This window comes from Lutra lutra, chromosome 12 (assembly GCF_902655055.1).
Source record: "Lutra lutra chromosome 12, mLutLut1.2, whole genome shotgun sequence".
Lineage (NCBI taxonomy): Eukaryota > Metazoa > Chordata > Mammalia > Carnivora > Mustelidae > Lutra > Lutra lutra.
Genome location: NC_062289.1, coordinates 36,056,172 through 36,082,152, shown reverse-complemented (window position 1 = coordinate 36,082,152; position 25,981 = coordinate 36,056,172). Strand labels below are relative to the sequence as shown.

At 55.0% G+C, this 25,981-nt stretch overlaps 1 protein-coding gene across 50 annotated transcripts in view; it reads right to left on the bottom strand.

Annotated features, from left to right (window-relative positions):
* Positions 1–25,981, bottom strand: part of CELF4 (CUGBP Elav-like family member 4) — a 291,184-nt gene that overhangs the window by 21,557 nt on the left and 243,646 nt on the right. For 15 of the 50 annotated variants that reach the window (XM_047697974.1, XM_047697971.1, XM_047697978.1 and 12 more), the window contains exons 4-9: positions 7,792–7,920; positions 7,284–7,363; positions 6,702–6,845; positions 5,433–5,580; positions 3,968–4,117; positions 209–274 (exon numbers count right to left, since the gene is read on the bottom strand). In XM_047697974.1, the coding sequence (XP_047553930.1) occupies positions 209–274; positions 3,968–4,117; positions 5,433–5,580; positions 6,702–6,845; positions 7,284–7,363; positions 7,792–7,920 (717 nt within the window). The remainder of the gene's footprint in view (positions 1–208; positions 275–3,967; positions 4,118–5,432; positions 5,581–6,701; positions 6,846–7,283; positions 7,364–7,791; positions 7,921–25,981) is intronic. The other 35 variants (XM_047697972.1, XM_047697984.1, XM_047697994.1 and 32 more) reach the window with 4 other exon arrangements.

Here is a 25,981-nt window from a genome sequence, read left to right as displayed (position 1 = left end):
ACCTGGCTCCCCTTCTCCTCTGAGAAGGGTACCCACCCTCACAGGTAACCCCTGCCTGAACACTAGGGGGAGCCGTCAAGAGGGAGGGGGGTCCTCTCCCAGGAAAGCCCTCCCTCCTCTTCCCCCTCCCACCAGCTGGGCCCAGGCCAGGTGTGGGAAGGGGTCCCTGGCGCCCGGGCATGAGGACTGGGGCCGTGAGGGTACTAACGACCTGCGTACTGCTGCACTCCAGCGTAGGCCTGCTGCAGGGGGTCCGCGGCGGTGGGGCTCTGCGCTGCAGGGGAGCCAAGGGAGCAGAAGTCAGCCATGCCCGCCGGACCAGACTCTCCCCCACCATGCCCACAAGATGAGGCTGTGGCCGCAAGGCTCTTCCCAGCCACTGTGGTGTGACTCCCACCCCGACTGGGGGCTGGGGAACGCAGGGGGTGGGCAGCTCACTCAGAAGACTGACCGGATCCTGGAGAAGGGCTGAGGGACAGTGAGTGAGGGGGCTAGAGGCTATAGGAGGGTGGGCTCCTCCGCACTTGTCCCCAGCACAAATCGGGGACAGATTCCCACCTGGGTAAAATAAAGGGCATGTGAGGCTTCATCCTGCCACTCCATCCTCCTGGGCCACCCATTCCTGCTCAAACCCAGGCACCTCTCCATTAGTCTCCGGGAGTTTGCCCCGGGCATGGAGGGCTTGCACTCTGAGGCTGCTCCTGATACACCCTCTGCAGGGAGTATCCACACAAATAAGGTCTCCCCCGTGGGCTGGGAAAGGGGTGGAGCCCACCAAAGCTGAAATACCAGGGGACCAAGGACCTTCCTCCCACCTGACGTCATGAGTCTGGGATGCCTACTGCCCAGTGTGAAAGAGGAGCCTTAGGCTGATAATCTGGCAAATAACTTGGAGAAGCCGGGCTGGGAAGAAGGCTTGGCTCGTTTCTGTTGCCTCTGTTGTGCCTACAGTTACCGTGGTGGAAAGCTAGTGTGGGCACAACCCTTGGTGACCAAGGCCCCTGATGACTGACGAGGTAGGGGGCTGACCCTGGAGGCCCAGGGAGGCGAGTAGGGACACATCCATCCTCAGTCTGCTTGAGGCAGACCAGACAACAGAGTGAGGCAGGAAGAAAATTATCTGGACTTCTCTGTCTGGCAACTCAGGCCAGCAAAGCTAACTGGTTAATGCTAGGCTTTGGGGCCCACAAAGCAGGAAGAATTCCTAAACTTCCATTCTGAGCTCTTGTCTGAAAACCTCTCAGGAATCTTCCACTAGAACAAGAGCTCCCAAGCTTCAGGGGAGCCCAGGGAAGACCTTGGGGTGATAGTCCTTGGACACAGCATGGATGGCAGCATGGAAGCTGGGCCCAGGGGGCACTGCTCAGAGTGGGGAGCTGAAGATGGGGAAGGATGCAGGTCCCTTCCTGCCTGGGGTTGTCTCGGGACAAAACCCTCACAGCAGAGACTGGGGCCAGGAGCTGGTGATGGTGACAGTACTGGTGCTGGTACTGGTGCTGGTGCTTGCTGGGGCTGGCCTTCTCCTCCCTCCTGCTCCCTCTGCATGACCCCTCCACCAGCCCCAGCTCTCTAGACGGCCATGTTTAGGTTTGTCCCCTCAGTCTTCCCAGCTGCTCAAACACAACGTGTCTCTATGCAAATGAGAAAAAGATGTCCCTTCCTCTGGCCAGTTTGGTGACCAAAGCAAAATCTAACCTGCACCACTTCCATGGTGGTTGCTCCCAGAAGAGGGCTGGGGCCATAGCAAGTGCTCAGCAAGTATGGTGACCTAAGGAGTGAGCCGGCCTCAACAGTTGTGAGAGCCGCCCTTCAGGGCTGTTACATGGCAGGAGAGGCCACACTGTGAGCGTCGAACATGCTCTCCATGAGCGAGAGAAGATAACAGAGAAGCTACCCGGGGCTAGGAAGCGGAGAAAAGCATTTCTGAGACCCCTCTCCACTTCTTTGCTTAATGACCTCATTAGTAACTGCCAAAGAGTGAACACTTTGAAGGATCTCGCTCATTACAGTGGCTCCAAACTCTGCATTTAAAGATGGTAAATTAATTTTTTTAATGTACTACTTCTCTCCTTTCCTTCCCTCCATCCCTCCCTCCTGTTCTGGCAGGGAATTGTTTATGGGATGTGGCAGATTGTTACAAATGGGGGAGAAGAACGTTTCCAAATTCCATGAGGGAAACAGCTCACAGATGCTGGAGGGGATGGGGAAGAAACAGGTTTGTCAAAATCCAGATATCCAGATGGGCTTGCAGGCAGGGAGGAGGGGGGAGTGGGAGGAATGAAACCACCCAGATGTGCTGGGGAATGCATCTCCCAGCTCATGAGCCTGAGTGGGGAGGAGCCCAAGAACCTGAGATTGGTGGGGTCTCTCCTGCCTCTGGCTTCCCATGCCCCTCCCCAACTCCCTGGCCAGCCTGGAGTCTTCATCCTCCAACAACACTCCAGATCCTTCAGTCCTGCCACTTCACTATGGGTTTCTCTGGCCTCTTGTCTAGGCAGTGAGGGTTAGATCAGATCTGACCCTCAGATCTGAGGGATCTGAGCACTGGGATCAGATCAGAGACAACTCCAAGGCCAAAGTCAGGAAATTCTCCTCTATTTCTGGCTAGCATAGCGACCTTGCACTCGGCTGCTGGTGGAACTTTCATCGTCTGTGGATGTCTGGGCCTCACTCCAGACACTGAAATCAGAATCTCTGGGCTTCTTTGATTTCACAAAGTCACCCAGAAGTTACTGATGAGCAACTAGAGGAGAGAGCACTACTTTGCCCCCCAAGGTGACTTCCTCTGTCCTGGTTCGGCCAAACTCCTTGCCAGCTCCTCCCCGGGCCAGGCAGGCCCATTGGTCTCTGCGCCTCCAGGGCAGTCCCTTCCACAGAAGTGTGTTCCTTGTTCATCCTCACCTCTCTAATGCCTATGTATCTGTTAAAGTAGATATGGGCCTCCTCCTTGGGAAGCTCTCTCGGGCTTCTTCAGTCTACAGAACTCTCCCTTCATTTGAATACTTTAGCATCACAAGGCAGAGAACTTTCACTCTCAAGGACACTCTGTTCTGCCTTCTTGTCTTAGTATGCTCTCTCCATGTATACTGTATTCCTGGCTGACTTTGACCTCTAGGGGATAGGCCCCTGTCCTGTTCTCCTTCTGGGGCCCCCTTTCCTCTGGCACAGACGACTGGGCGCTTACAAGTCCTGGTGGGGACTCTGTAACCTGACCATCTGCCCTACAGGAAGGAGGACAGTATCTTCATATCTCATATTGCCCCTTGCCAGTCTACTCTAGGGCTTTAGGCCCAGCTTTCCTGCTCTCCTGTCAGTCCACCTTCAAAACTAGACAGCAGCTGCTTCAAGTCAGCTGGGCACTCTCACCACAACAGAAATGCTAAGTTCGAGAGGAACAAAGTTAATAAGGAGCAGGCCTTCTGGATCTTGTGTGCTGCAATTTATGCGGGAAGCACTGGGGTGCTAGCCAAGGTTCTGATTCCCTGTCCAGCGTGCTGACCATGGTTGTGTACAGATCCAGGGACCCAAGGGGTATGTAGAGGCCAAATGGCCAGTTTATATGTCTTTGCTACCTTCTTATTAGAACTTTTTCTTCCTTAACACTAAGAATCTTAGCATCTATCTCCTCACTTCCTATGGGTCAAATTCACTCTCAATTAATTTGCAGTTACTAGCCTCTCAACCTGGTTGTACAACTGTATCTATTCTCTTCTCTGTCCTGACAGAGTTCCATGAGCTTCTTTCTCACCCTCAGACTGGCACCTCTCCAAGAAGGAGAATTTGGTCTCTTCTTCCCAATCTGGGGCTCCCTGAAGGAGGGCAGGAGGCTAGCTCTCTCTGATCACATTTGGGGTTCAACCAAGGAAGAGGCAAAAGGTAGGAGCCACATATTCCCTGTTACACCACCAAGGGCAGAGACAGAATGGACAAGGAATGTGCTGCATGGGAAAGGAAGGGATACGCTTACCTGGGTAGGGGTGGATGCCGTTAGCAAACACAGCTTCCGCAGCAGGTTGCCCGTTGGCCTGTGGGGGGAGGCCGGTGAAGCCGTTCACCCCAATGGGGGATGGGATGCTAGGCACAGCTGGTGCAGTGATGCCCGGAGGGGTGCTGCCACCTGATTCCAGAGGTGGAGAGGGGTGGAGGAGGAAGGGAGGCAAGTGGAACCAAGGTGAGGAAGGCCAACCCATGGAGCTCCACCTGTTGGCTCCAAGGGCCTGGGAATAGACCTAGACTTTACCTACCAACTCAGACCTATCTGGGAATCATGCCTTGGGTTATTTTCCTGCATGGCAACACCACTCATCCCAACTGTATCCATCCTTCAAGGCAGAGCCTACCCCATAAAGACTTCTGTGACCAGTAACTACAACATGATCTTGGACCTGCAGCACATAAACTATTCTCAGTGTCCTTGAATTTGGTCACCCTTAATTTTCCTTTCATCTTTTTCAGTGGTTGTTGTTCACCTCCAGCTAAGGCAGGATGGGTTGGTCATTGTATAGCCAGTAAGGGACTTCTAAGTTGATGGCTTTGCTCTCTTGTCTGCATTATAAAAGGGGCTGATCTACCTCCCCAACAAGGAGTTTTGCTACTCTGGTGGATGAGGTCTTAATTCTGATGCTCCAGGTTGAGAATCACTGAATGGAATACTAACCAAGATCCAGCTAAGAACACGCCTTGTGGGGCGCCTGGGTGGCTCAGGTGGTAAACATTGGGCTTCCTTCTCAGTGGGGAGTCTTCTTGTCCCTCTTCCCTTTCTTCTTGTCCCTCTCCCTTTACCCCCTCACCCCAAGCTCAGGCTCTTTCTCACTTGCTCCCTGTCTCTCAAAAAATAAAATCTTTAAGAAAGTTTTTTAAATAAAACAAATTTTAAAAAAAAGAACATGACTTGAGAAAGGGGTTATTTCCAAGCCCCCTGTCTTTTAATAACTCCTGAGATCCTCTCTTGCTTATTGTGCAGTTGCCCCGGGAAAAGCCAATGAGTCTAAGTTGGGTTAAAGAAAAATGAAAAAATGGGGCTCCTTCTGTGGTTAGGCCTGGAACCTCACAAGGTCACAGAATGGGCAGGACTCTTTACCCCTTAGAACTCCAAGGGAGGTGTTTTCATGTGAATTTCTTTCTAGAGATCTATAAAAGAGACCAAGATGTACTGCTTCCTGACATGGCTCCATCACAGGAGTGAAACTGTCAACACCCTGAAATCATGTCGGACAACATGCGGTCCACATCCCATCTTCCCCTAGATGCCCAGGGATTAGAACATTCTCAAGAAAAAGTTCTACAGGATGAGGCCTGCTCAGGCCCCTGCATGTGTGCTCTTGCCATAGAAAGCTCCCCTGGTCGGCAAAACTGGCCGATCAGTAGGTCCCACCCTGAGCCCAGCTGCCTCCCTGCTTGGCCAGGCACTGGGTCCATCCCCACCTGCTCACCTGAGGTTGGGGTCATGGGTGCGGCCGCCAGTCCATTCATGTTGAGGGCCGCCATCTGCTGCATCTGGGCGGCGGCGAAGGCAGCCATGGGGTTCAGGTAGCCGCCCTGCGCGACTGATGCCATTAGTGCCGCCTGCTGCTGCATCAGCTGGGGCAGAGGAAGTGGAAAAAATATCATGCGCTTCCAGGGGGGGCAGCCCTCCCCACCAGGGGGGCTCAGCGGCCCTGGGATCAGCCTCCAGGGGTGCTCTGAACCAGAGGGAGCTCGGCTCTATCTCCCCACCCCCCTGCCTGAGAGAACCATATAAGTCATGGCAGGGCCTCAGGGACTTGAAAGTTTTGGGGGTGGGGGGCGAGTAGACTGGTTCCACAGGTGCTGCTCAGGCCTGTCAAAGGGCTTTCATCTGTGGAGACGTGACAGCCAAAGTTCTAGACATATGGTAGATGAGTCTGCGGAACTAACTTGGCATGGATTTGTTGAAAATGGTCCTCACCTGGAGTCTGCGGCCGAAGCAACAGAAGGACATGACCAGAACTCTAGGTACCCCCAGTGTTCTCAGAAAGGTGAGTGGGGACTGGGTAGTTTGTGGACATGGCCAAGTTTGGACACTGCTGAGGAAGTGAAGTGAGCTGACCTCTTTAGAACAGGAAACCTGGCCTACCTCAGGGCCACTCACGTGGGGCTGTGGTTACAAGTCTGGGGTGGGGGGCGTCGGGGGCAGCTCGGGGGAGATGAGGACAGAGGCGGCTCCAGTGTGGAAGAAGTGGATGGCCAACAGCATGAGGCAGGGTCCGGGGGGACCTCAGGGGAAGTGCAGCTGTGGAACACCCCTGCCAGGAGGGCCCAGAGGCCTGAGGAGCCCCTTTGGTGAGTGAGGGCAGGAGTAGAGGGGTGACAAGCAAACACCTGAGCCTCCCTCACTGCTTGGGAGGGATGCCTCCTAGGGTCTGAGTTCATGAGTGCTGAGCTAACCCCCCCGCTTGCTGCCAGAGGCCTTCTCTCTAGCTGCTATCCTGAAGAGCCAGGACAGCAACCCCCTCCTCCTGGCAGCCACCCTGCATCAGCCTAGCCTTGTCTTAGCCCCCTTTGGCCTCCGCTCCCTGGGTTCATTCCTCACCACTCCTCATTGCCCCAGGGCAGCAGAATATTCTGGGCCAGGAGCAGGGCTCCCCTCAGTGCTGTTAGCTATCCTTGCTCTTTGGGGCTCTGAGCAAAGTGAGCTAGAGAACAGCTGCCCCCCACCCCCGCCCCGCTGCGCCCCCACTTACTGCCTGTGCGTAGGCGCCGTAGGCCCCGAACGGTATGGCCATGGGGTTGAACATGCCCATCTGGCCAGCCATCTGCTGCATCCGCCGCATCGTGCGCTCCTTGTCAGTGTCGGCAAACTTGACCACCAGACTGGACGAGGCTCCCTGCAGCCATTATTGCGCGTGAGGCCCCCTTGCCCCAGCTGCCTCCTCTCCCAACTGTCCCTGCCCTCAGCCTGGACCCACCCGATCCTCTCCAGGGGGGATGGGGACAGGGAGTAACGGAAGGCTCGCTCCCGCGCTTGCACTGGGCCCCAGGTTTGGGATCCTAACCCCACCGCGGGCGGTTTTTATCTAGGGGCAGTCCAGTTCCTTAACATCTCTGGGCCTCGGAGTCCTTGTCTGAGAAACAGGTATACTGATAATGCCTTCCGGCCTCTTGGGAAGGCTGTGAGCTCCTCACGGTTGGCACGGTTTGGCACGATGTGCGGGGGCGGGGGGGAGTGGGAGGTAAAGGTAGGCGGGGCTCTGCGGGACTCCCGGCCCCTCTGGGCCTCTGCCCCCTCCCCAGCCCCGGGGGTGGGGGGAGGGGTGGCCACTCACCGGCATAGTCTGGCTGCCGTGCAGGGCGTTGATAGCGGCTTGCGCCTCGGCGTGGGAGGAGTACTTCACAAAGGCGCACCCTGGGGGGACGGGAGAGGCTGAGCCAGGGTTCGAGGGCCCCCAGGAGGGCCAGAGAAGCGCTACAGGGCTGAGAGGCGGGGCACCGGAGGGGCGGAGGGAAGAGGGTGCATCCCAGATGAAGGCAGAATGGGTGACCCACAGAGACTGAGAAGAGAAACACCGAGAAACACAGAGACACAGAAAGACCTGGAAGGGCCGGAGAGTTAAAAGACCCCGGAAGTCTCCCTGCCCCTGTCTGGACTCGGCTAGAGGCCTTCCCTTCCTGGGGCCGACCGCCTCGCCCCTTCCAAGCACGCTTCCCTGGCTCGCTGTTCGCTGGTCCGGTCCGTCGCCACCAGCTGGGGGCGGCCCGGCACAAGGCTGGCGGTCGGTGAGGTGCAAAGCCGGAGGCCTCGCCCGCCCGCTCCCCCGCCCCGCCCCCACGCACCCTTGCTGTTGCCGTCCGGCCCGCGCAGGATGGTACACTCCTCGATGTTCCCGAAGGCCTCGAAGAGGCGACGCACGTCGTCCTCGGACTGCTGCTTGTTGAGCATGCCCACGAAGAGTTTTCTATCTTCTGGAACAAAATTAGGAGATGCTTACCCGGGCCGGGGGAGCCGGGCTGCACCGGGGCGTGCCCGGGGGTAAGACAGCGCGACCGAAGAGGAAGAGGGAGGGGGATAGGGTAGAGCTGGGCAGGGGAGAGGGCTCATTGCTGGAGGGGAGGGGGGCGGCTGGGGCGTAGCTAGAGCAGGATGGGCCACAGGGTGAGGGGGTTGGGGGAGAGGGAGAGCATAGCCAGAGGAGGAGGTGAGGAAGGAGGAGTTGGGTCAAGGATGCTGGATGGCAGCGACTGTGCCCCCTCCCGTCCAGAGGGAGCAAGGCCACTGGTGCGGCTGCTCACCTATGGCACATGGGTGGCCCAGGAGTGGCACATGGGTCGTTTGGGCAACTCTGCATTCCCTTCCAACATCCTCTTAGACACACATTACCTTCTTGAGCCACTTTCACCCCTAGAGGCCAAAATTAACTCACAACAGGCAAGTCTGCCGCAGGGCCTTTGCATAGGCTGTTCCCTCTGCCCAAAGTGCTTCCCACATCACAAGGCTGAATTCTCTTCTTCTAGGTCTCAGTTTAAATATTCCTTCCTCATCAAGGTCCTTCCTTCCTGCTGTCTTTTATTCTCTGTCTCAGCTTCTCCCTCTCATGGCCCAGGTTTCAAAGGACAATTATTTACTGCCTTGCCTGTGTCCCTGGTTTCTGTCTAGCTCCCAAGCCCCACTGCACCTCCTCTCCTTGGGGGAAGAGACCAGCCATTGGCTGGAACAGCAGTACCTGGCACAGAGTGAGCCCTCAGCACAAAGTTACGGAGTAGATGAATGAATGCGTTGCCATTCCCAGGGTCACCCTTTCTTCCTATCTCACATTGTTTTGACCTCCATCTGCTGTCCCTTCTTTGGTCTGGCCCTTCCTATTTCATGCTGCAAAATTTAGCCCTGGACACGTTTGGGGGGGGGGGGCTGCTCCTAAAGGCTGGGATCCCTCACCAGCCCCTCCCCCCCTTGTGTTGATTCCGAGGTGGTTTGTTGACCCCACCTGTACTGGCCTTGTGCTTAGGGCAGCAGGGACCACGCTGGGCTATGGACATCTGCTGCAGGGTGTAGCTGCCAGATTTCCCATCCCACAAGTTTAGGGCAGTGAGCCCTCAACTCCTCCCACTGAGGTGGGGGCTGTGCTCCCTCCCCTGGAATCTGGGCGGGGTTGTGACTGCTCTAACCAATAGGCAATGGCAGAGGTGAGGCCCGCTGATTTCCAGGCTAGGTCATAAAAGGGATCTACTTCTATGTGGCTGCCTTGAGGATGCTTTCTCTATGGACGCTAGCCACCCTGCCATAAAGGGCTTACAACTAACGTGCAGTGTGTCCCCATGGAAAGGAACCCAGGCCCCCAGCTGACAGCCCAATCAACCACCAGACATGGGATGAATGAGTCTGCAGATGATTCCAGACCCCAGCCTGAGTCTTCCAGCTGACGCCCAGACATTCCGGAGCAGAGATAAGCCTTCCACACTGTGCCTGCAGGATCCCTGAGCAGAACAAATGGTTGTTTTACTCAGTTTGGGGCAAAATTGTTTTGCAGCCACAGTACTCCCCATGACCAGGGGAGTTCACAGAGCCGAGGGGCTGTCCTGGGGTCTGGAGCAGAGCAGAGGAAACCAACAGGTCCCTGCACCGCTGCACAGACCACCCCAGAGTCCTCCTCTTCAGGAAGACCTGACCTCTGCCCTGCCAGTACCCTTTAGCCCAGAGCACCCAGCACTGGGCACCTTCTCAATGACAGGGTGGCCCTGGGTCCCAGCGCCTTCCATGCCCAGCAGGGCATCATTGCCAGCTCCCGCTACCAGTCCTGGACTGGGCATACCACATTGCCCTTCACTGGTAGTGGGCTTCAGCCAAAGCTCTGGGGCCTGGAACCCCAGCCCTGCCACCTGCCTTTGCCTGGGCTGCTTGACCCGGCTTCCGGGGCCATCCCAGGGCCCATCCCCGGCCCCATCTTCAGGGCTCTGGGACTCCAAACTCTGGGCTGGGAAACCAAGAGGTAGGAAGAAGAGAGAGAGAGAGAGTGGAGCTGTGAAGTGAAGAGAGCTGGGGGAAGATAGGGTTAGGGACAGAGGGAGAAGGAACATGGCAAAAATGGAGGGAAAAGAATCAGAAACAGACAAAAAGGGGCACCTGGGTGGCTCAGTAGGTTAAGCAGCTGCCTTCGGCTTTAGGCCATGATCTCGGGGTCCTGGGATCGAGCTCTATATCATGCTCCCCGCTCAAGGGAGCATCTTCTCTCTCTCCCTCTGCCCCCTCCCCCACTCATGCTCTAGCTCTCAAATAAATAAAATCTTCAAAAAGAGAGAGAGAGAAGAAGAAGAAGAAACAGAGAGCAGAGATGGGCAGAGGAGAGGGCAGAGAGAGAGGAGAGCCGGGTCAGGGACTCTGTTGAGCTTCCAGAAGCAGCAGCGGCATTCGCATTCTGCAGGAAGTGGACAGAGCTTTTCAAGCCTTCGGTGGAGTCCTGAGAAATTGCAACTGTGGACTCCAGGCCAGCCTAGGCCTCCCCCTCGCCCCCAGCACCTTTTAAAGACTCCCTATTAAATGGGATTTCCAGAAAGACAATGAAGTGAAACCCCCTGCCTCCAGCTAATCCCTGGCCCTCCTGCTTAGAAATTCCTTCTCCTCCCCGGGCATGGGAAGGGAGAGGGAAGAGTAGGCCCCTCCTCCACCTGAGCCTAATTTAAATGCTGGGACCGAAGCCCCTCGCCTTCTCTTCTCTCCTGACGTCGGAATGTATTCCTTTATTATCATTATGACAGCCTTTTGATTGCATTAAAATTCATCCACACGTGCCTTTCTATCCAGCCACTTCCCTTTTGCCAGTTTTTTTCCCCCTAATTTTTTCTTCCTCTCCCCTGAAATCTTGCCTTCCTTACCGTTCTTCAGTCTAGACCAGGGCCCGTCCTTCTGGAGGCCCTTCCTTCCAAACTTGTAGGGGGCCAGGCTCCTCCTTTCCCTGATCACCCAGATTTCTCCAGGGAAACTGCAGCTAGCCTTGCCTTTCTGGAAGACTGAAAGAAACCAAAGAAACCTGCTCCATCCTTACTCCCCCAGGGATCCTCCTGTGACCCCACCCCCACTCAAATGGTGGTAATTTCCAGGATCCGCAAACATACCCCGTTTGCCCACTTTTCATTCCTGCTGGGCTTTGGTGTGATTCTAATGATTCTCTTTCAGACCAGGGGTTGGAAGGATTCTGAGTCCAAGGGTGGATCTCCTTCGGCCCAGGCCCTCAGGCTAAACCCCAGCTCCCTTCCTTGCAGCCATATAACTGCTTCCCACCAGGGTCTTTAGGTCTACAAAACGGGAATCGGGAATCAGTCCAGTCGTGCCTTGGGTGGTAGATGCTAGGTTTGCAAGAGATGCTACAGGGACAGGACCTGTTGAGCAGGTCGACAATGAGGGCCATTACTCAGGGTTCTCTATCTAGGAGGAAGAGGAAATGAAGTGCCACCCCCCTCCTTCATTTGCCCTACCCTGATTTATTCCTGCAGCAGGAAGGAGAGAGGCAGAGCTGACGTCCCTCAGACAGCGCATCTGCAATAGGCCGCTTCTGAACAAGGCAAAGGCCACTGGGGCTGCCGTACAGTGGCCCCAGAACAAGTGTGCCATCCCCCAAGGGAACAAGACCTTGGAGTGGCAGAGCGGGACCAGGCCCTGGAGAACATGAGAGGTCCTGCCTCTTTGCAGATGAGGAATTTGGAGCACAGAGGTTGCTCCAAAACACACAGCTGCTGCCTCCCGGGGTCTCTTGACTTCCCAATCCTATAACCCCTTGCTCCTGCCTCCCTGCTCTTTCTAAAATGTGAGTGCCTGTGTCTGTGGGGGTGGGAAGCACCTGGAGTTCGAAGGGAGCAGGACTGCGACACCCCGGAAGGGTTGGGCAACAGAAGGTAGACACTAGGCCTGGGCCCTGCCTGAACCCCGAGAGGGCAGCTCAGCACTCTGTGCCCTGTGTCCTCCCACCAGTGCCAGGAACTGCGTGGTCTACAGCACCCCCAGATAACGCATGGGTAAAGTATGCAGTTCTGTGTCCAGAGAAGGTGTTCATGGCTATCTTAGAGCAGGGCCTGGATCAGAGCCCCTGGCGTCCATCTTGGGTCCACCCTCCGGTGGCTCCTTCGGCAAGCACTTACTGAGCACCTACTGTGAGAGAGACAGCCAGGAAATAGCTCTGGACTGGACACTAGCGGGACCAATAGTGGAGGTGGGGAGTGTTTAGATGCTGAAGGCTTCCAGGAGGAAAGTGGGGCTGGAGCTATGCTGTCCAGAGGACAGGTGGGGGTGGGTGGCGGGGGGCTCCAGGCTCACAACAGAATTTGAACAAAGTCTCAGAGTTGGGAGGGATCCCTAAGGTTGCTCTTGTCATCCACCCCTGGGGTCCCTGAGTGCCACAGGGCTTGCAAAGGGGGGACCTGCTCAAGTTCAATTTTGCCTTTCCAGCAGCCTCGTGCCTCTCCCTCCACCAACACACACCTCTCCCGTTCCTCTGGCCTCAGGAGTCTTTTTTAGTCTCCTAGAACCTCAGTCTAATTAAACATCAGTTTCCCAACCTCTAAAGAGCACTGGGTGCCAGGCCCCAGGAGCCATACAGAGATGGAAAGGTGCTTTTGAAAAGGCAGTGGCATCTGGTTGCCAGAATCTTGGGCTTTTTCTAATCCCTGAGAGAGAGAGACTCCTGCACTCCTTCACTCTGGACCTCAGGGCAGAATGGGGCCAGGGTTGGAAGGATTTGCATTGTCAAAGGAGGGCCCAGAAAACACTGAAGCCAGATAACCCCAAGGCAGGTTCAGGACCCGCCCCTACACAGGCTGTCTCAGGATGGTGCCTGGAGGGTGGGGGGAAGGGCAGACGTGCTTGGAGCTTCTCGAGGGCCCTGCAGGGGGAGTGGGGCCCTGAGTCGGGTGGAGGTGGATGGCGGCAGGGCCCCTTGGCTTGCCAAATGGCAGCGCCCTAGCGCTAATGCTCGAATTCCAGTTTAATTTCCAAAATTCGATTCACTCATTACCATGGGCATTAAACAATATTTCCTGCTTAAGGAGAGACGGCACTGTGGGCGAGTGTTCAGATGGTTAATGCCTTTTATTGCCACAGTAGACTTTTACTGTTCTCTTTCCTCTGGCTGTTGACGGAGGATTTGTGGGAGGACGGACGGGAGCTGGGGAGAACTCCAGGGCTAGGGGCCAGCGTGGGGTGTAGGTGGCTTTGAGGTCTGTGGCTGGTGGGGAGGGAGGAGGAATTGGTGGGTGGCTTGGATGCTGGTGGGGATACAGGGCCAGGCCAGCAAGAGACACTTTACTTTGGGTCCCGGGAGACTCAAAGACAGCGGTTTGGGGAGTGAGGAAAAAATGCCAGATGTTCACAGTCACTGAATCAGAGGTCTTCCATCCTGCTCTGCAGGCTTTGGACCCCAAGGTGCTCCAGCTGGGGCCAAAGCCGAGACCCTGGGGTGTCCCACGTTCCTGCCTCAGCTGCTGGCAGAACCTGGAGCTCCGAGGCCCATCCCATGCCGGGACCTCAGGCATCTCCCAGGCTGTTTGTTTTGGGACCAGGGGACTTCCCCAGGTGCCTTCTGGATTCCAGAACCATCTGCTCTCCCTGGAGATGATCTCAGGGCTCCAGGGTCCACAGACAGTGAGTCTGAGGGGAAAAGGCTTACTCCTGACCCCTAACTTCACTGCGGATCAGGACGACCTCCAGTCAAAGGGACAGGAGAGGCACACCGACTGGATGGGTGGGGCGGGGGTGGGGAGACATCTTTCAGGCAGTCACTGAGGCTGTCTGTCAAACCAACCTCAGGCAGGTCACGTACCTCCCTGTGCCCCTGTTTCCTCATCTGTAAGAGGGAGGGAATAGCTGTTGTGCCCACTGCGTCGGCCGGTAGAAGTTAAATGAGCTGAACACACAGGGTTTTAGCACAGTGCCCGCACAGAGTGAATGCTCCGTAAGTGCACCCATTGTGCCACTTACAGCTCTTACTGTGCTCACCCCTCCCCGGAGGGGCACCCCCACCCTCATCCCCAGGGGTGTGGAGAGGACCCCCACCCCATACTTTGAGATGAATAGAGTCATGCTTGCCCAGCCCGGGCCGAGAAGCAGGCTGCCCTTTGCATTACCCTGACCAAATGGCAGTGTTTGGGGGACCACCAGTAGACCCCCCAGCCTCCTCCAGGAGAGCTACCCGGATTGATCCAATTTTAGCATATGTGCTTCCGAAGCGAGCACAGCCTGGATTGGTCCCAGAGGCCTTTTTCCCAAAGTTACACTGAGCCCCACCATGTGCCATTTCCACTAGTCTGGCTGGTCCAGACCCACCAAGCCCCTTTGGCTCCTAAGGGACCAGCAGGCCCCATACCAATCATACGGATCTAAATCTGTGCCCTTTTCAAGACTGATTATGCCCCAACCCAGGGCCTAAGACCTCCCGGGCCTCTTATTTGTCAGCCCTAGTAGAGGTCCCCCCCACCCAGGAAAGCAGCACGCAGACTCAAATCTGCCTTCCAAGTAGGGGTGGTCGACAGGGCGGTGGGGGGGGGGTGCTCCTCTTATCACTGGGATCCCCACAATTGCCCCTCCTCAGGTTTGTGGGGGCTGTTTCCAGCATCCCTCCCCCATCTTGGGTTAGGGGCCTGGGTTCAATCCCTCTGCAGCACTGTGATGGGGTCAGCCACCCTCCAGAGAGCCAGTCCCTTCACCTGAGACATGGCCTGGGACATGGGGTCACAAGCCCAGCAGATGTGGGTTCTCAGCAGGCAGTGAAAAATGAGGAGAAGAGTTTTGCCCTCCTCGGTCCCCACAGCACACACGGAGTCAGAGCCAGAGCCAGACCAAGGGAGGCAGCTGGGCGGGGGCTATCTCCCCCTCCAAGGATAAAAGCCTTCCTGCCTGGGAAGAAGGCTGAGGGAGACATCAAACCAGATCAAAGGCTGCTGGAGCTGGGCTGGGGCTCCCTCTCCACCAGGGATGCAAATGAGGACCCTCAGCCAGCTCTGGCCCCCAGGGAAGGCGGGGGAGGCCGGGCCAGGCCTTGATCTCCCAGCTCCCTCCTGACAGGCACCGTTTGATGTGGGGGGTGGGACGAGGCAGGAGCCACAGAATTGCATCCAGTCCCCTCACTCGCATTCCTGCGAGTGAGTCTGCCTGCCTGCACGTCCAGGAGCCAGCCTGCCTCCCCGCATGTCAGGGTTTGCCCTGAGCCCTGTGGGTCACCCCTCACTGTCTCCTGACATCCACCCAGGCCCGTGCTATCTGCTCTCCACATAGCACGTGGAGGGGTCAGTTCAAATCCCAGGCAGAGACCATCTATTTGCGGCTCAAACCTCACACGGGCTCCCATCTCACTGGGAACAAGCCCAGTCTTCTGGAGGTCGGTAGGGAACGACACTCCCATTTGTCCCGGGTCCCTCCTTCCCTCTGCTCCACACACCTAGGCCTCCAGGCTGTCTCAGGAACACTCCTGTGCTTCCCTGCCCGGGGCCTTTAGGGCCTTTACGTGTCCTGTTGCTCCTCTTGTCTCAGAGATCATGTTCTAGACATCTTCGGAGCCCTCACTGCCTGAGAGCCTTCCATCCCGTGGAACTTTCCTGACCATGCTACTTCAAATCACAGCCTTCACTCCCCTGCCTTCTTCCCTGTATTTTTTTTTAAGCAGTGTTCTTTTTTTTTTTTTTTAAGATTTTATTTATTTATTTGACAGACAGAGATCACAAGGAGGCAGAGAGGCAGGCAGAGAGAGAAGAAAAGCAGGCTCCCCGCTGAGCAGAGAGCCCGATGTGGGGCTCGATCCCAGGACCCTGGGATCGTGACCTGAGCCGAAGGCAGAGGCTTTATTTTTATTTATTTATTTATTTTTTGACAGAGAGAGATCACAAGTAGACAGAGAGGCAGGCAGAGAGAGAGAGAGAGAGGGAAGCAGGCTCCCTGTTGAGCAGAGAGCCCGATGTGGGACTCGATCCCAGGACCCTGAGATCATGACCTGAGCTGAAGGCAGCGGCTTAACCCACTAAGCCACCCAGGCACCCCTGTGTTTTTTTCATAACGTGAATCACCTTATTTTACTCACAGATTTATCTCCAGCCTCCCTTCTATAGAGGCCAGGATGTGAGTCCATTTCACTCACTGCTGAAGAACCAACGCCTGGAGAACTTGGCATGTCGAAGGTGCTCCTAAATATTCATTGACATGAATAAAGGAACCCATTTGCTCAGTGAGCCTCAGGCTCAGGGCTCGGATGAAGCTGGCATGGGGGCAGGAGCGCGGGACGAGGCACTGATCTCCAGGAATCCTCAGTAGGAATGGAGGGGCCCTGGAGATGAGCACAGGCGCAGAGCCTGGAGCAGTGAGCTGTGTGGGCAGGGTGTGGCCAGGGGTCTCTGAGGCTTGGGCTGGGCCTTAAGCGATTCATGGGCCGGGTCTGCCAGGTAGAAATCGGGAGCCACAGACATCCCAGGTCTGGGAGCAGCACATGCAAATATTCTCCACACACCCGCAGTCTGAACACCTCCCTCAAGGCCTGACCCATCACCTCTGACCTCTGCACACTTGGCCTGGGACTCACAGTCTCCGTCTAGGGTCCTTGCCTGTGTCTGTTCTCACTACCAACCATGTGCTCCCCAGGCTGGACCTAGCTCCCCAATTCACAGCAGCAGCTTTCCCAGCCCCCGTGTCACCCTTTTATGACCAGAACGTCACAGAATGTCTATTGCCCAAGGGCTGCACTGATCAGATCAACTCCCTCCCCGGACTGACTTGCTTACGGAGGAGGTGGTTAAAAACAGCAACAATAGTACAAATCATCATGGTTCTCCTGTACTGAACACTCACTTTAACCCAGGCCGTGAGAGAAGCTCTTCACAGGTATTGTGGCTATTTCATTATCTCCACTGTGTAGATGGAGACCCTGGGGCCAAGGAGAGCTGAGTATCTTTCCCAGAATTGCACACTTAGTCATCAGTGAAGCCAAGCCCACACTTAGTGATCTGAGCTGAGCTCTCCGGTCACCCTCCCTCCAGGGGGGGACAGTGTTACCTGGACATCTCCCTCTCCTTTCTCGCCACCCCTCCACCTGCACACAGAAAGCAGCAAGGGCGCGATGGCCCATTGCTTCTCCACGTCCAGGGCTTCGCTTCAGAGCCCGGAACGGGACCCAGGCAGGGCACCCATAACCTGCTGCTCAGCAACAAGACAGCAGCAGGCTCCCCTTCTCCTGAAGGCCCGGGGACCTCTCTTCAGGCCTCACAGACCCTCCCCAGGCTCACTCACCCCTCTGCCCAAAGCCCAGCTGTCTTAAACTTCCGCAGGTGACAAGGAAATATGTTCTTTCCTGATGAGTCCTCAGGCCTTCCCCTTCCCCTGTCTAGGCTGCAGGGTCCTGTCACCTCCCCACACAGGACAGGGGACCTGTTGGGGAATCCACTCTCAGGGCGGTCAGTGCCCTTCTAGCCCCCTGGTGGCTGCCCAGAGCATAGCTGTGGCTCTGTGCCCACAAGGGCTTGCAACAGGTTTCTGGAGACAGGACCAGAGCATGGGGACTGGCACCGCCCTGGGGGCCATAAACGGCCTCTGCACTCTGGTCCCGTACACTACTAGAGGCTTTGGGCGGGCACAGGGGCTCTGAATTGGGCAAGAACTGAGCCCTGGAGGTTCAGTACAGGTGAGGGGCCCGGAGACCCCCACTGCACCCTTGTTGCCTCCCTCTCTGACTCTCCGACCCTCAACCTACCCAGAGTCTGCACCAGGCCTCCCAGGGGGAGCCTGGGTCACAAGGTGGCTCTACGGAGAAGTCACCTTTCTCGGGGGCGGCAGCGCGCAGCCGTCTCTCCAGGTAAGGGATGATACGTTGGATCTGCTACAGTATCCTTACCGGGCGTGCGGCGCATGGCAGACGGCCTGGGGTTCTGCTGGGACTTCTCGGCAGCTGAACCCTGTTGTCTAATGGGGTTTCCACCGGCGTCTGGTGCTCTCGCAGCATTTCACCCATCACAGGATAATTTATAGCGTAATGGGGCCTTTTTCCCTTTATATCATGTGGGAGCATAAATTATGGCCAGTTTGTCCTCGGCGCTCAAGGAGACAGACAAAGCCAGGCTTTATTCCCACAAAAAGAGGCGGCTTCCGCAGGGGACAGGTGGGCTAGCGTGGCTGAAGGATTCTGGCACACAGAAGGAGAGACCCAGGAATGCCGTTAAGAACATCTCATTGGCAGGACTGAGAAGCTAGTGAAGGTGGCCACAGCTACTGGGGCAGAAGCGAAAAGACCTGCTTTGGGCCACTCGTCTCTATTCACTTCTGCTCAGGGCTTGTTCGGTGTGCGGTAGAGCTGTGCGGCTGTGGCTTGAGGGATATGGTCTGCCCTCAGAACCCTGAACCCCAGCCACAGCTCACCCTCATCCCCCCAGTGGTGGCCGAACTTCCTACAGCCTTAAGGAGTGAGGGGCTGGTCCTGGGTCCACCCCCCTCCTCCCCTATCTGCACAGCAGGGGAATGGGGCAAACCCTCTGCTTGTCTGAGCCATGGCCCAGTTTTCACATTGAGGGTGGGGCTTCTTGTAGGACAAGGAGGAGAGCAGTGTCCTGACTTCCCACAGCCTGCTGCCCGTCTTCCTGGGGAGGGGCAAGCACCTTGGGGTCAACCTTGCTAGTCTAATACAGCAGTGGTCATCCTTGAACCCAGAGGCCACACCTACTAAGCCCAGTCCCCACCTGGGACACTCTGAGGAAGACTTCTGGTGAGCCTGGATGGGATCATCAGAGGCCTCTCAACCCACCCTCCTCTGGCACCACCCAGTGTAGGGGTGACATTTCCTGAACACCCTAGCAGGAGTCTCAAGGCAGCCCAGAAGACAGGTGTCTCACATGCCCCACCAAAGAGCCCAATCCTGCCCAGAGCCCAAGATTTTCCCTAGAAAAACAAAGCCTGTTCCAACTTCCGTGGTACACCCTTTCCAGAATAACAGCAGGAGTCTTGGATCTTATAAGACGCTGGTTCTTGGCTCTAGGGAGATGCTAGGAAAATCACTGCTAGGAAAATCTGCTAGGAAAATCACCTGGAGGCTTTCAAAAATATGGATGCCTCGGGCCAGCTTCCGAGATTAGGGACTAGTCTGGAGCCCAGGCATCAACAGTATTGGCTTTGGTTTTTCATTTCTTTGAAGGCCACTCAGGTAATACCAACATGCAACCAGGGCTGGGAAGAGCTGTGACGGGTCTCCAGCCTGCTCCTGGCCATCTCCCCCTCAGGAACCACCTCTCCAGCCCTAGGCCTACATGCAGGAGCTCAGCCTTCCAGACGGTGGGATTCTGTGCCTGCTGGTGCTGAGGGGAAAGGTGGCAACCACTTTCTCTGCCCCAACCCCTAAAGCTGGGCCAGCCCTGCTCTGAGAGGAGGATCCTGGCCTCTTCCATCAACCCTCAGGTTTCCTTCCTGTCCATCTTTGGTCCAGCCACCTTAGTCCTCCTGGAGTCCCCGTTGTCCCCCAACCCACTTCTCCAAGTACACACTGAATTAACTCAACACTGATAATGGACTTCAGAGAGACACGGAGATGGATGGATAGCAGACATGATTAATAGATGCTAGATACCCAGATTAAATGTTGGATGATAGATAGATACACAGACGAGAGAAAAATGATTGCCGAAAGCAGATAGATTTATGATCAATGGGAGTTAAATAGCAATGGGTAAATGTGGGTGGATGGATGGCCACAGTGTTCCTGAGGGCTTCCGATAATAGAATCTAAATGCCAAAGATCAGAAAACTAGTGGTGGCCACCCACACCTGTGAGGGTGTCAGCTCTTAGAACAAGAAGGAACCTGGGTCTGCTCAAGACCAGTCTCGAACCAACTTTCTCTTTCAACTCAGGTTCCTGAGCCTCCACATTCTCTGATGGGCTTGTTGTTTACGTAGGTTGCTGGGGGGCTCATTTCTTGCAGATGCCTGAAGCTTCTTTATGAAGTTTCCTTGAGCCCGCAGGCAGGCTGGGGGCTCTTCCTGAGGCTCCCTTCTTGGGGGCAGGGCTGCCATCTCTCCCATAGGTGCAGGGACCCCAGAGGTCAAGGCCACGCCCTCCCACCCCGCAGAGCAGGTTGGTTTTGGGAGTGTGGCAGGCCGGTCCAGCCCCTGGAGTTCGATGGCAGGTGTTGGCCCATATGGGACTGCAGAGATTCATGCGTTCCCTCCTTCTCTCTGGGACCATGCCCTCAGAGAGGACAGCGAGAGCTGACTCGTGCCGAGCACTTGCCAAGGGCCGAGCACTGCTTAGGAGCACTCTGATTTCGTGAGGTGGGTTCCACTGTTATCCCAATTTACAGATGAGGAGACTGAGGCACAGAGTGGTTGGGCAACTTGTTGATGGTCCCAGAGCCATCATCAACAGCGCAGTCAGGATTTGAACCCATGTGGTCTGGCTCCCCATCTCTCACCTACCCAGCCCTATCACTCCCTGACCTGCTCACCAGACTGAATGGTTGTGAGGCTCAGGGAAGCTGAGAACATGGGGCTCTGGGAACTGGAAAGGCTGAGAATTTGCAAGACATTTTTTCTAATGACTAATGAAATGGTGAGGGGAGTGTCTGTTTCATCAGGAAAACAAACTATTCTGAAGGGCGGCAGCATGGTAGCTGTCGAGTGTGGCTGCCCCTGCTGATGACAGAGCCACCTGCTCTCGTCACCCAGGGGGGCCTCCCGAGGCCTTCGGGCTGGCTGTGTTAGGTAAGTCACAGAGTGGCAGAAAGGGGACACTCCGTGTTTCAGAAACCAGCTTGCCTGCTCCGGACCCCTTCTTGTATCAGGCCTGCAGATGGTCCATAAACTGTTCAAGGGACAGTGTCAGGAGGTAGGGGAGCCAACCTGAGCCTCGGGTCGAAGTGCTTCTGGACTGGGGCCTGAATGACCCTGCTGCAGAAGGGCAGCGCCGGACATCAGAGGCCGGGCCACCCCACCCAACTTCTGTGGGAAGAGTGAGGCAGGGAGGGGTGGGGACAAGGAAGGAAACCTGCCATGGGTGCACAGAGGAGAGAACGTAGAGTTCTGTGCAGCACAAGTGCCCGTCTGCAAGGAGCACTGTTTCAAAAAGCAAGACACAGCCTGGCACCAACAGGTCTTGCTGGTGGCAGCTGACGGTGACAAGCACGTGAGGCCCACTCTGCATGGAGCAGTATGTCTGGGAGGGAAGGAGGAGGGTGAGCCCCCGGCTCCCCTACCAGTCCTCCCTGCTCCGCCACCGTCAGATTCTCCCGCGGGTGATGGCACTAGCTGCCCTTCCGTGCCAACTGGACATTTGCAGACATCTGCCCCCTTCTCACTACCATGCTTCAAGATAACACGGTTATATCCCCATCTGACAGATCAGCGAACTGAGGCTCCCAGAGGCCGGGTGACAGGCTCAGGCTCAGCCCGGCAGTAAGTGGCGTTTCTCTCCGACAGCTGTGCCAAGCCTTCTTTGGTGTGCAAAATAGAATCTAACTCACGGGTGCCTGCCCCAGGGCTTGGAATTCCATCCTTTGGGTTCTAGGCCTTTGGGCTCAGCACTGTCCTCTTCCAGGAGCCTTTGAAATGTGGGGGCTCCTGTCACCTCAACCTGACTGATTTCACCAGAAAACGTCCTGTCTGATCAGAGGGACCAGAAAAGCATGGAGGCCCCAGTGCCTGAGAATGGAGAAGGAAAAGAGGAGCGGTAGTGTTGCAGAGGGCAGCTGGCGCCTGGGAGGAGGGCTGCATGGTGCTGGGCTAGAGGCTGGTCTGTAATCATAGTAGGATGAACGGTGGGGCCAGGTGCGTGGACGGTGGGAAGTGTGGGCTACAGCAGGAGTCCCGCCCAGGGCTTGGAGTGAGGAAGAGGAGGCCGAAGAAGCAGGAGGAGCCAGAGAAACAGGAGGAGGAGAAGAAGGGATGACAATAGCTCTCAGCCTGCATCCCCCATTGGTGGCCACAGGGAGTGCCCCCACCAGCGGCCCCTCTCTCTCCTCCCAGCGCACAGCCGCCAGATAGCCAAGGGCAGGGGTGCCATCCGACCTTGGGGTCCCAGGCACTTCAAGGTTTGTCTGCCGACTGCATCAGAAACACCTCACTCCCAGGTAGATGTGACTATTTTTCAAATGCACGTAGATGCTGTTGCGATGTTAAAAGTACCAATTCATTTAAAAGCGCTGCTGAACTCAAGGTAGCTTATTGCCGTTTTGCATTCTCTCAAACAATGGATACTCAAAGTAAAACATCTGTCAAGGGGGTGCTGATGAATTTTTGATGTTAAAAATGGCTCTTAACCTTGAAAAGTCTGGGCATGCTGATCCAAGGAAGACAGCAGGAGCTCGAGGAGCAGAATGTGCCCTGCCATAGCTTAACCCTAGGCCTGGTGCCATGTCACCTGCGAGACCAGCGTCACCCACCCAGAGGGGACGATCGTGATGGGGGCAGCAGGCTGCGCCCCAGACCTGCAGTTAGGAAGCTCGAGTTTAGCACGGAGTCCCCTGAAACTGTGACCTGGGCCCAGCCTCTCAGCAGATGCTGGCCAAGGAGTTTCTGTGCTTTGCCATCAGGGGTGCCTAGCGTGGTGTCTGTCCCATAGCGCATGCTCAAGAAATACTGTTTGAACAAACAGTATCAGTAACCCACATATCAATGAGTAGGTTTAGTCTGAGAACATTGAGAGTTGGGAGGGGAGCCTGGCCCCACCCCCTGGTGTGACCCGAGTCGACCTTTAACAAAGACAGGATGGGATCCTCCTTGGCCTTTTTGGCTAGGGGCCTGGGTTTGGTTCCCATCAGCTGTGAATGGGGCAGGGGGCTCAGCCTGGCCTCCCCACCTTAGCCGGGCAACGGGATAATTAAGGCCTCCCGCACTGGGCCAACCGAGGGACCCAGTGGGGGAGGCCATGGGGATTTAGACTCCCTTTGAATAAAGAGCAGCTCCTGGCATGTTGACCACTATTCATCCGCCTCCCCCGACCCTCGCACACTGAAGATGTCCCTCCTAGGCCTCCAGGGTCCAGAGGTGTCCCTGAGAACAACCTATCTTGACCTATTTAGATAGAACCCATATTTGATACAGCCTTCTTTCTAACCTTTGTAAAAACTGACCAGCCCCTTGTCTGTGACCAGCACAGCAAGGCCCTATGTCCCCTCGAATACTTTGCCAGTTCTAGGGAACTAATAATGGTGGGCACTGAGCTAACAAGGTTTTCCTTCCTGGTGAAGGCATTTTATTTTTTTTAAGATTTTATTTATTTATTTGACAGAGATCACAGGTAGGCAGAGAGGCAGGCAGAGAGAGAGGGGGAAGCAGGCTCCTCGCTGAGCAGAGAGCCTGATGCGGGGGCTCGATCCCAGGACCCTGAGATCATGACCCGAGACGACAGCAGAGGCCCAACCCATTGAGCCACGGCGCCCCCCGGTGAGGGCATTTTAACAAGGCCCTCCGAAGCCTTAGTCCAAAGGAAGGAATGGAAGGAATGGAGGTTCTGTCTTGGGCAGGGCTATGCTTGGAAAAGGTTTCCAGAATGGCTTGCTGTCTGCCTTTGCTCCTTCCCTTCTGCCCAGAAGTGACCCACATAGTCCAAGTACTTAGCACATTCTCTGAAATGGAAGAAAGTTGCCTGGTTATTAGTGGTGCCTAATGATATTTGCATAGATTAACAGACTTTAATACAATCATGAATGCCACAATCCCGAGAAAATAATGAAGAAATCCATTACAAAGTCATAAAGTAACTAAGTCAATACAGTAATAATTTGATCCCATATTAGTAATAATTTCATCTCCTGCTGCAAGGTGATTTTTACAAGGTGCACCGTTTCTGGACACTTTTATAAATTTCACATTTGTTTGAGATAATTAATTAACAAAATAAAAAATATACTGCTGGTATTTTATACAATAAATTAGTCATTAGTCTAAACTAGCAAGCTGGGGTAAAACTTAAGGAGACAGATGTGCTGGGATTTCTAACTTCTTTTCAAACGGCCTATAATCCTCTCCTTGGCACAACCCAGAGGCTGCCTGGTGCCAGTGGCTCAAGGGGACCGTCAGGGCCAGCAGAAGCCCATGGAGTGTGTGGTGAGGGGAGGGCGGAGGCCCAGCCACAGGCCTCCTGGGCATCCTTCTCTGCTGTTCCCCTCAGGCACTGCCTTCCCTTCCTACGGCCCCTGCAACAGGAAACTGGAACTGGGTGGTGTAAAGCAACAGAAATCTGAGGCCTCACAGTTCTAGAGACTGGAAATCAGAAGGTGAGGTGTGGGTTGGGCTGTGATTTCTCTCCAGGCTCTAGGGTAGCGTCCTTCCTTGCTTCTTCCTAGCTTCTGGAGTTTGCCAGCAGCCTGTGGCCTTCCTTAGCTTTTGCCACATCATGATGGTCCCTGACCCCATGGTCACATGGCATTCTCCACATGGCATTCTCCTTGTACGTTCTATGTCTCTGGGTTCCAGTTTCTTCTTTCTTCTCAGGGCCCCAGTCTTATGGATTGAAGGCCCACTCTAATCCAGTATGATGACCTCATCTTCATTTGACATCCCCTCTGCAAAGACCCTATTTCCAAATAAGGTCCCATTCACGGGTTCTGGGTGGGCAGGAAACTGGGAGGGACATTAGTTAACCCACTACAGGCACCAAGGGCTTTGGGGTGACCACTGGCCCTCCTTCCCCAGGAAGTAAGGAGGTGCCAGGGTCTGCCAGATCTGCTGCCTGGCAGGGGCTGATGGTTGGAAATCCGTGGTTTCCTGAGAAGTCATCCGACAAGCTAGAGGGGAACTGTGGACCCCTTGAAATGGTCCACACCAGTGCATCTCTGTATTTCTCCTAGGGAAAGAGTTCATAGCTTCCGGCAGATTCTCAAAGGAGCCCAGGACCCCCAGAAGATTCTTGTCTTGTTATCACGTAAAACCTTTGGGCATCAGGGAGGGAACCAATCAGCCAACCAAGCAACCAATCAACAAAGAACTCCCAGATACACAATTTTACAAAGTTTCCAGAATGTTCCAAAACTCTGTAACCCAAAAGGGGTGTGGGTTCTGCGGTTTCAGAAAAGAAGCTGTTGGAATCTCTGGCAAGGTGAGTGCAGGCACATGGGCTCCCATGATCCTGCATCTGGAATGAGAACTTCAGGGGGAGAGGTCTTTGGATTTTGAGTGTATTATCCAGCAGCTCGTCCCCCAGACCAGCTATGGATCATGAGTTCATTTAAAAGTCAGCTTCTATGGGGGGAGGGGGTTGGGAGAGGGGGTGGGGTTATGGATATTGGGGAGGGTATGTGCTATGGTGAGTGTTGTGAAGTGTGTAAACCTGGCGATTCGCAGACCTGTACCCCTGGGGATAAAAATATATGTTTATAAAGCTGTAAAAAAAAAAAAAAAAAAAGAAAGGATGAATACCCAAGTTTTGTAGCAACATGGACGGGACTGGAAGAGATTATGCTGAGTGAAATAAGTCAAGCAGAGAGAGTCAATTATCATATGGTTTCACTTATTTGTGGAGCATAACAAATAGCATGGAGGACAAGGGGAGATGGAGAGGAGAAGGGAGTTGAGGGAAATTGGAAGGGGAGGTGAACCATGAGAGACTATGGACTCTGAAAAAACGATCTGAGAATTTTGAAGGGGTGGGGGGTGGGAGGTTGGGGGCACCAGGTGGTGGGTATTGTAGAGGGCACGGATTGCATGGAGCACTGGGTGTGGTGCAAAAATAATGAATACTGTTATGCTGAAAAAATAAAAAATTAAAAAAAAAATGGACAAAAATAAATAAATAAATAAAAGTCAGCTTCTATGATGTACCCCTCCCCACCCAGTCCTTGATAAAAATGTTCAACAAGAAGCCACAAAGAAGGACGTCTGGGTGGCTCAGTTGTTTAAGCATCTGCCTTCAGCTTGGGTCGTGATCCCGGGGTCCTGGGATGGACCCCTGCATCGGGCTCCCTGCTCAGCTGGGAGTCTGCTTCTCCCTCTGACCCCTCCCCGGCTCGTGCTTTTTCTCTCTCTTAAATAAATAAATAAATAAAATCTTAAAAAAAAAAAAAAAGAAAAAGAAAAAGAAACCACAAA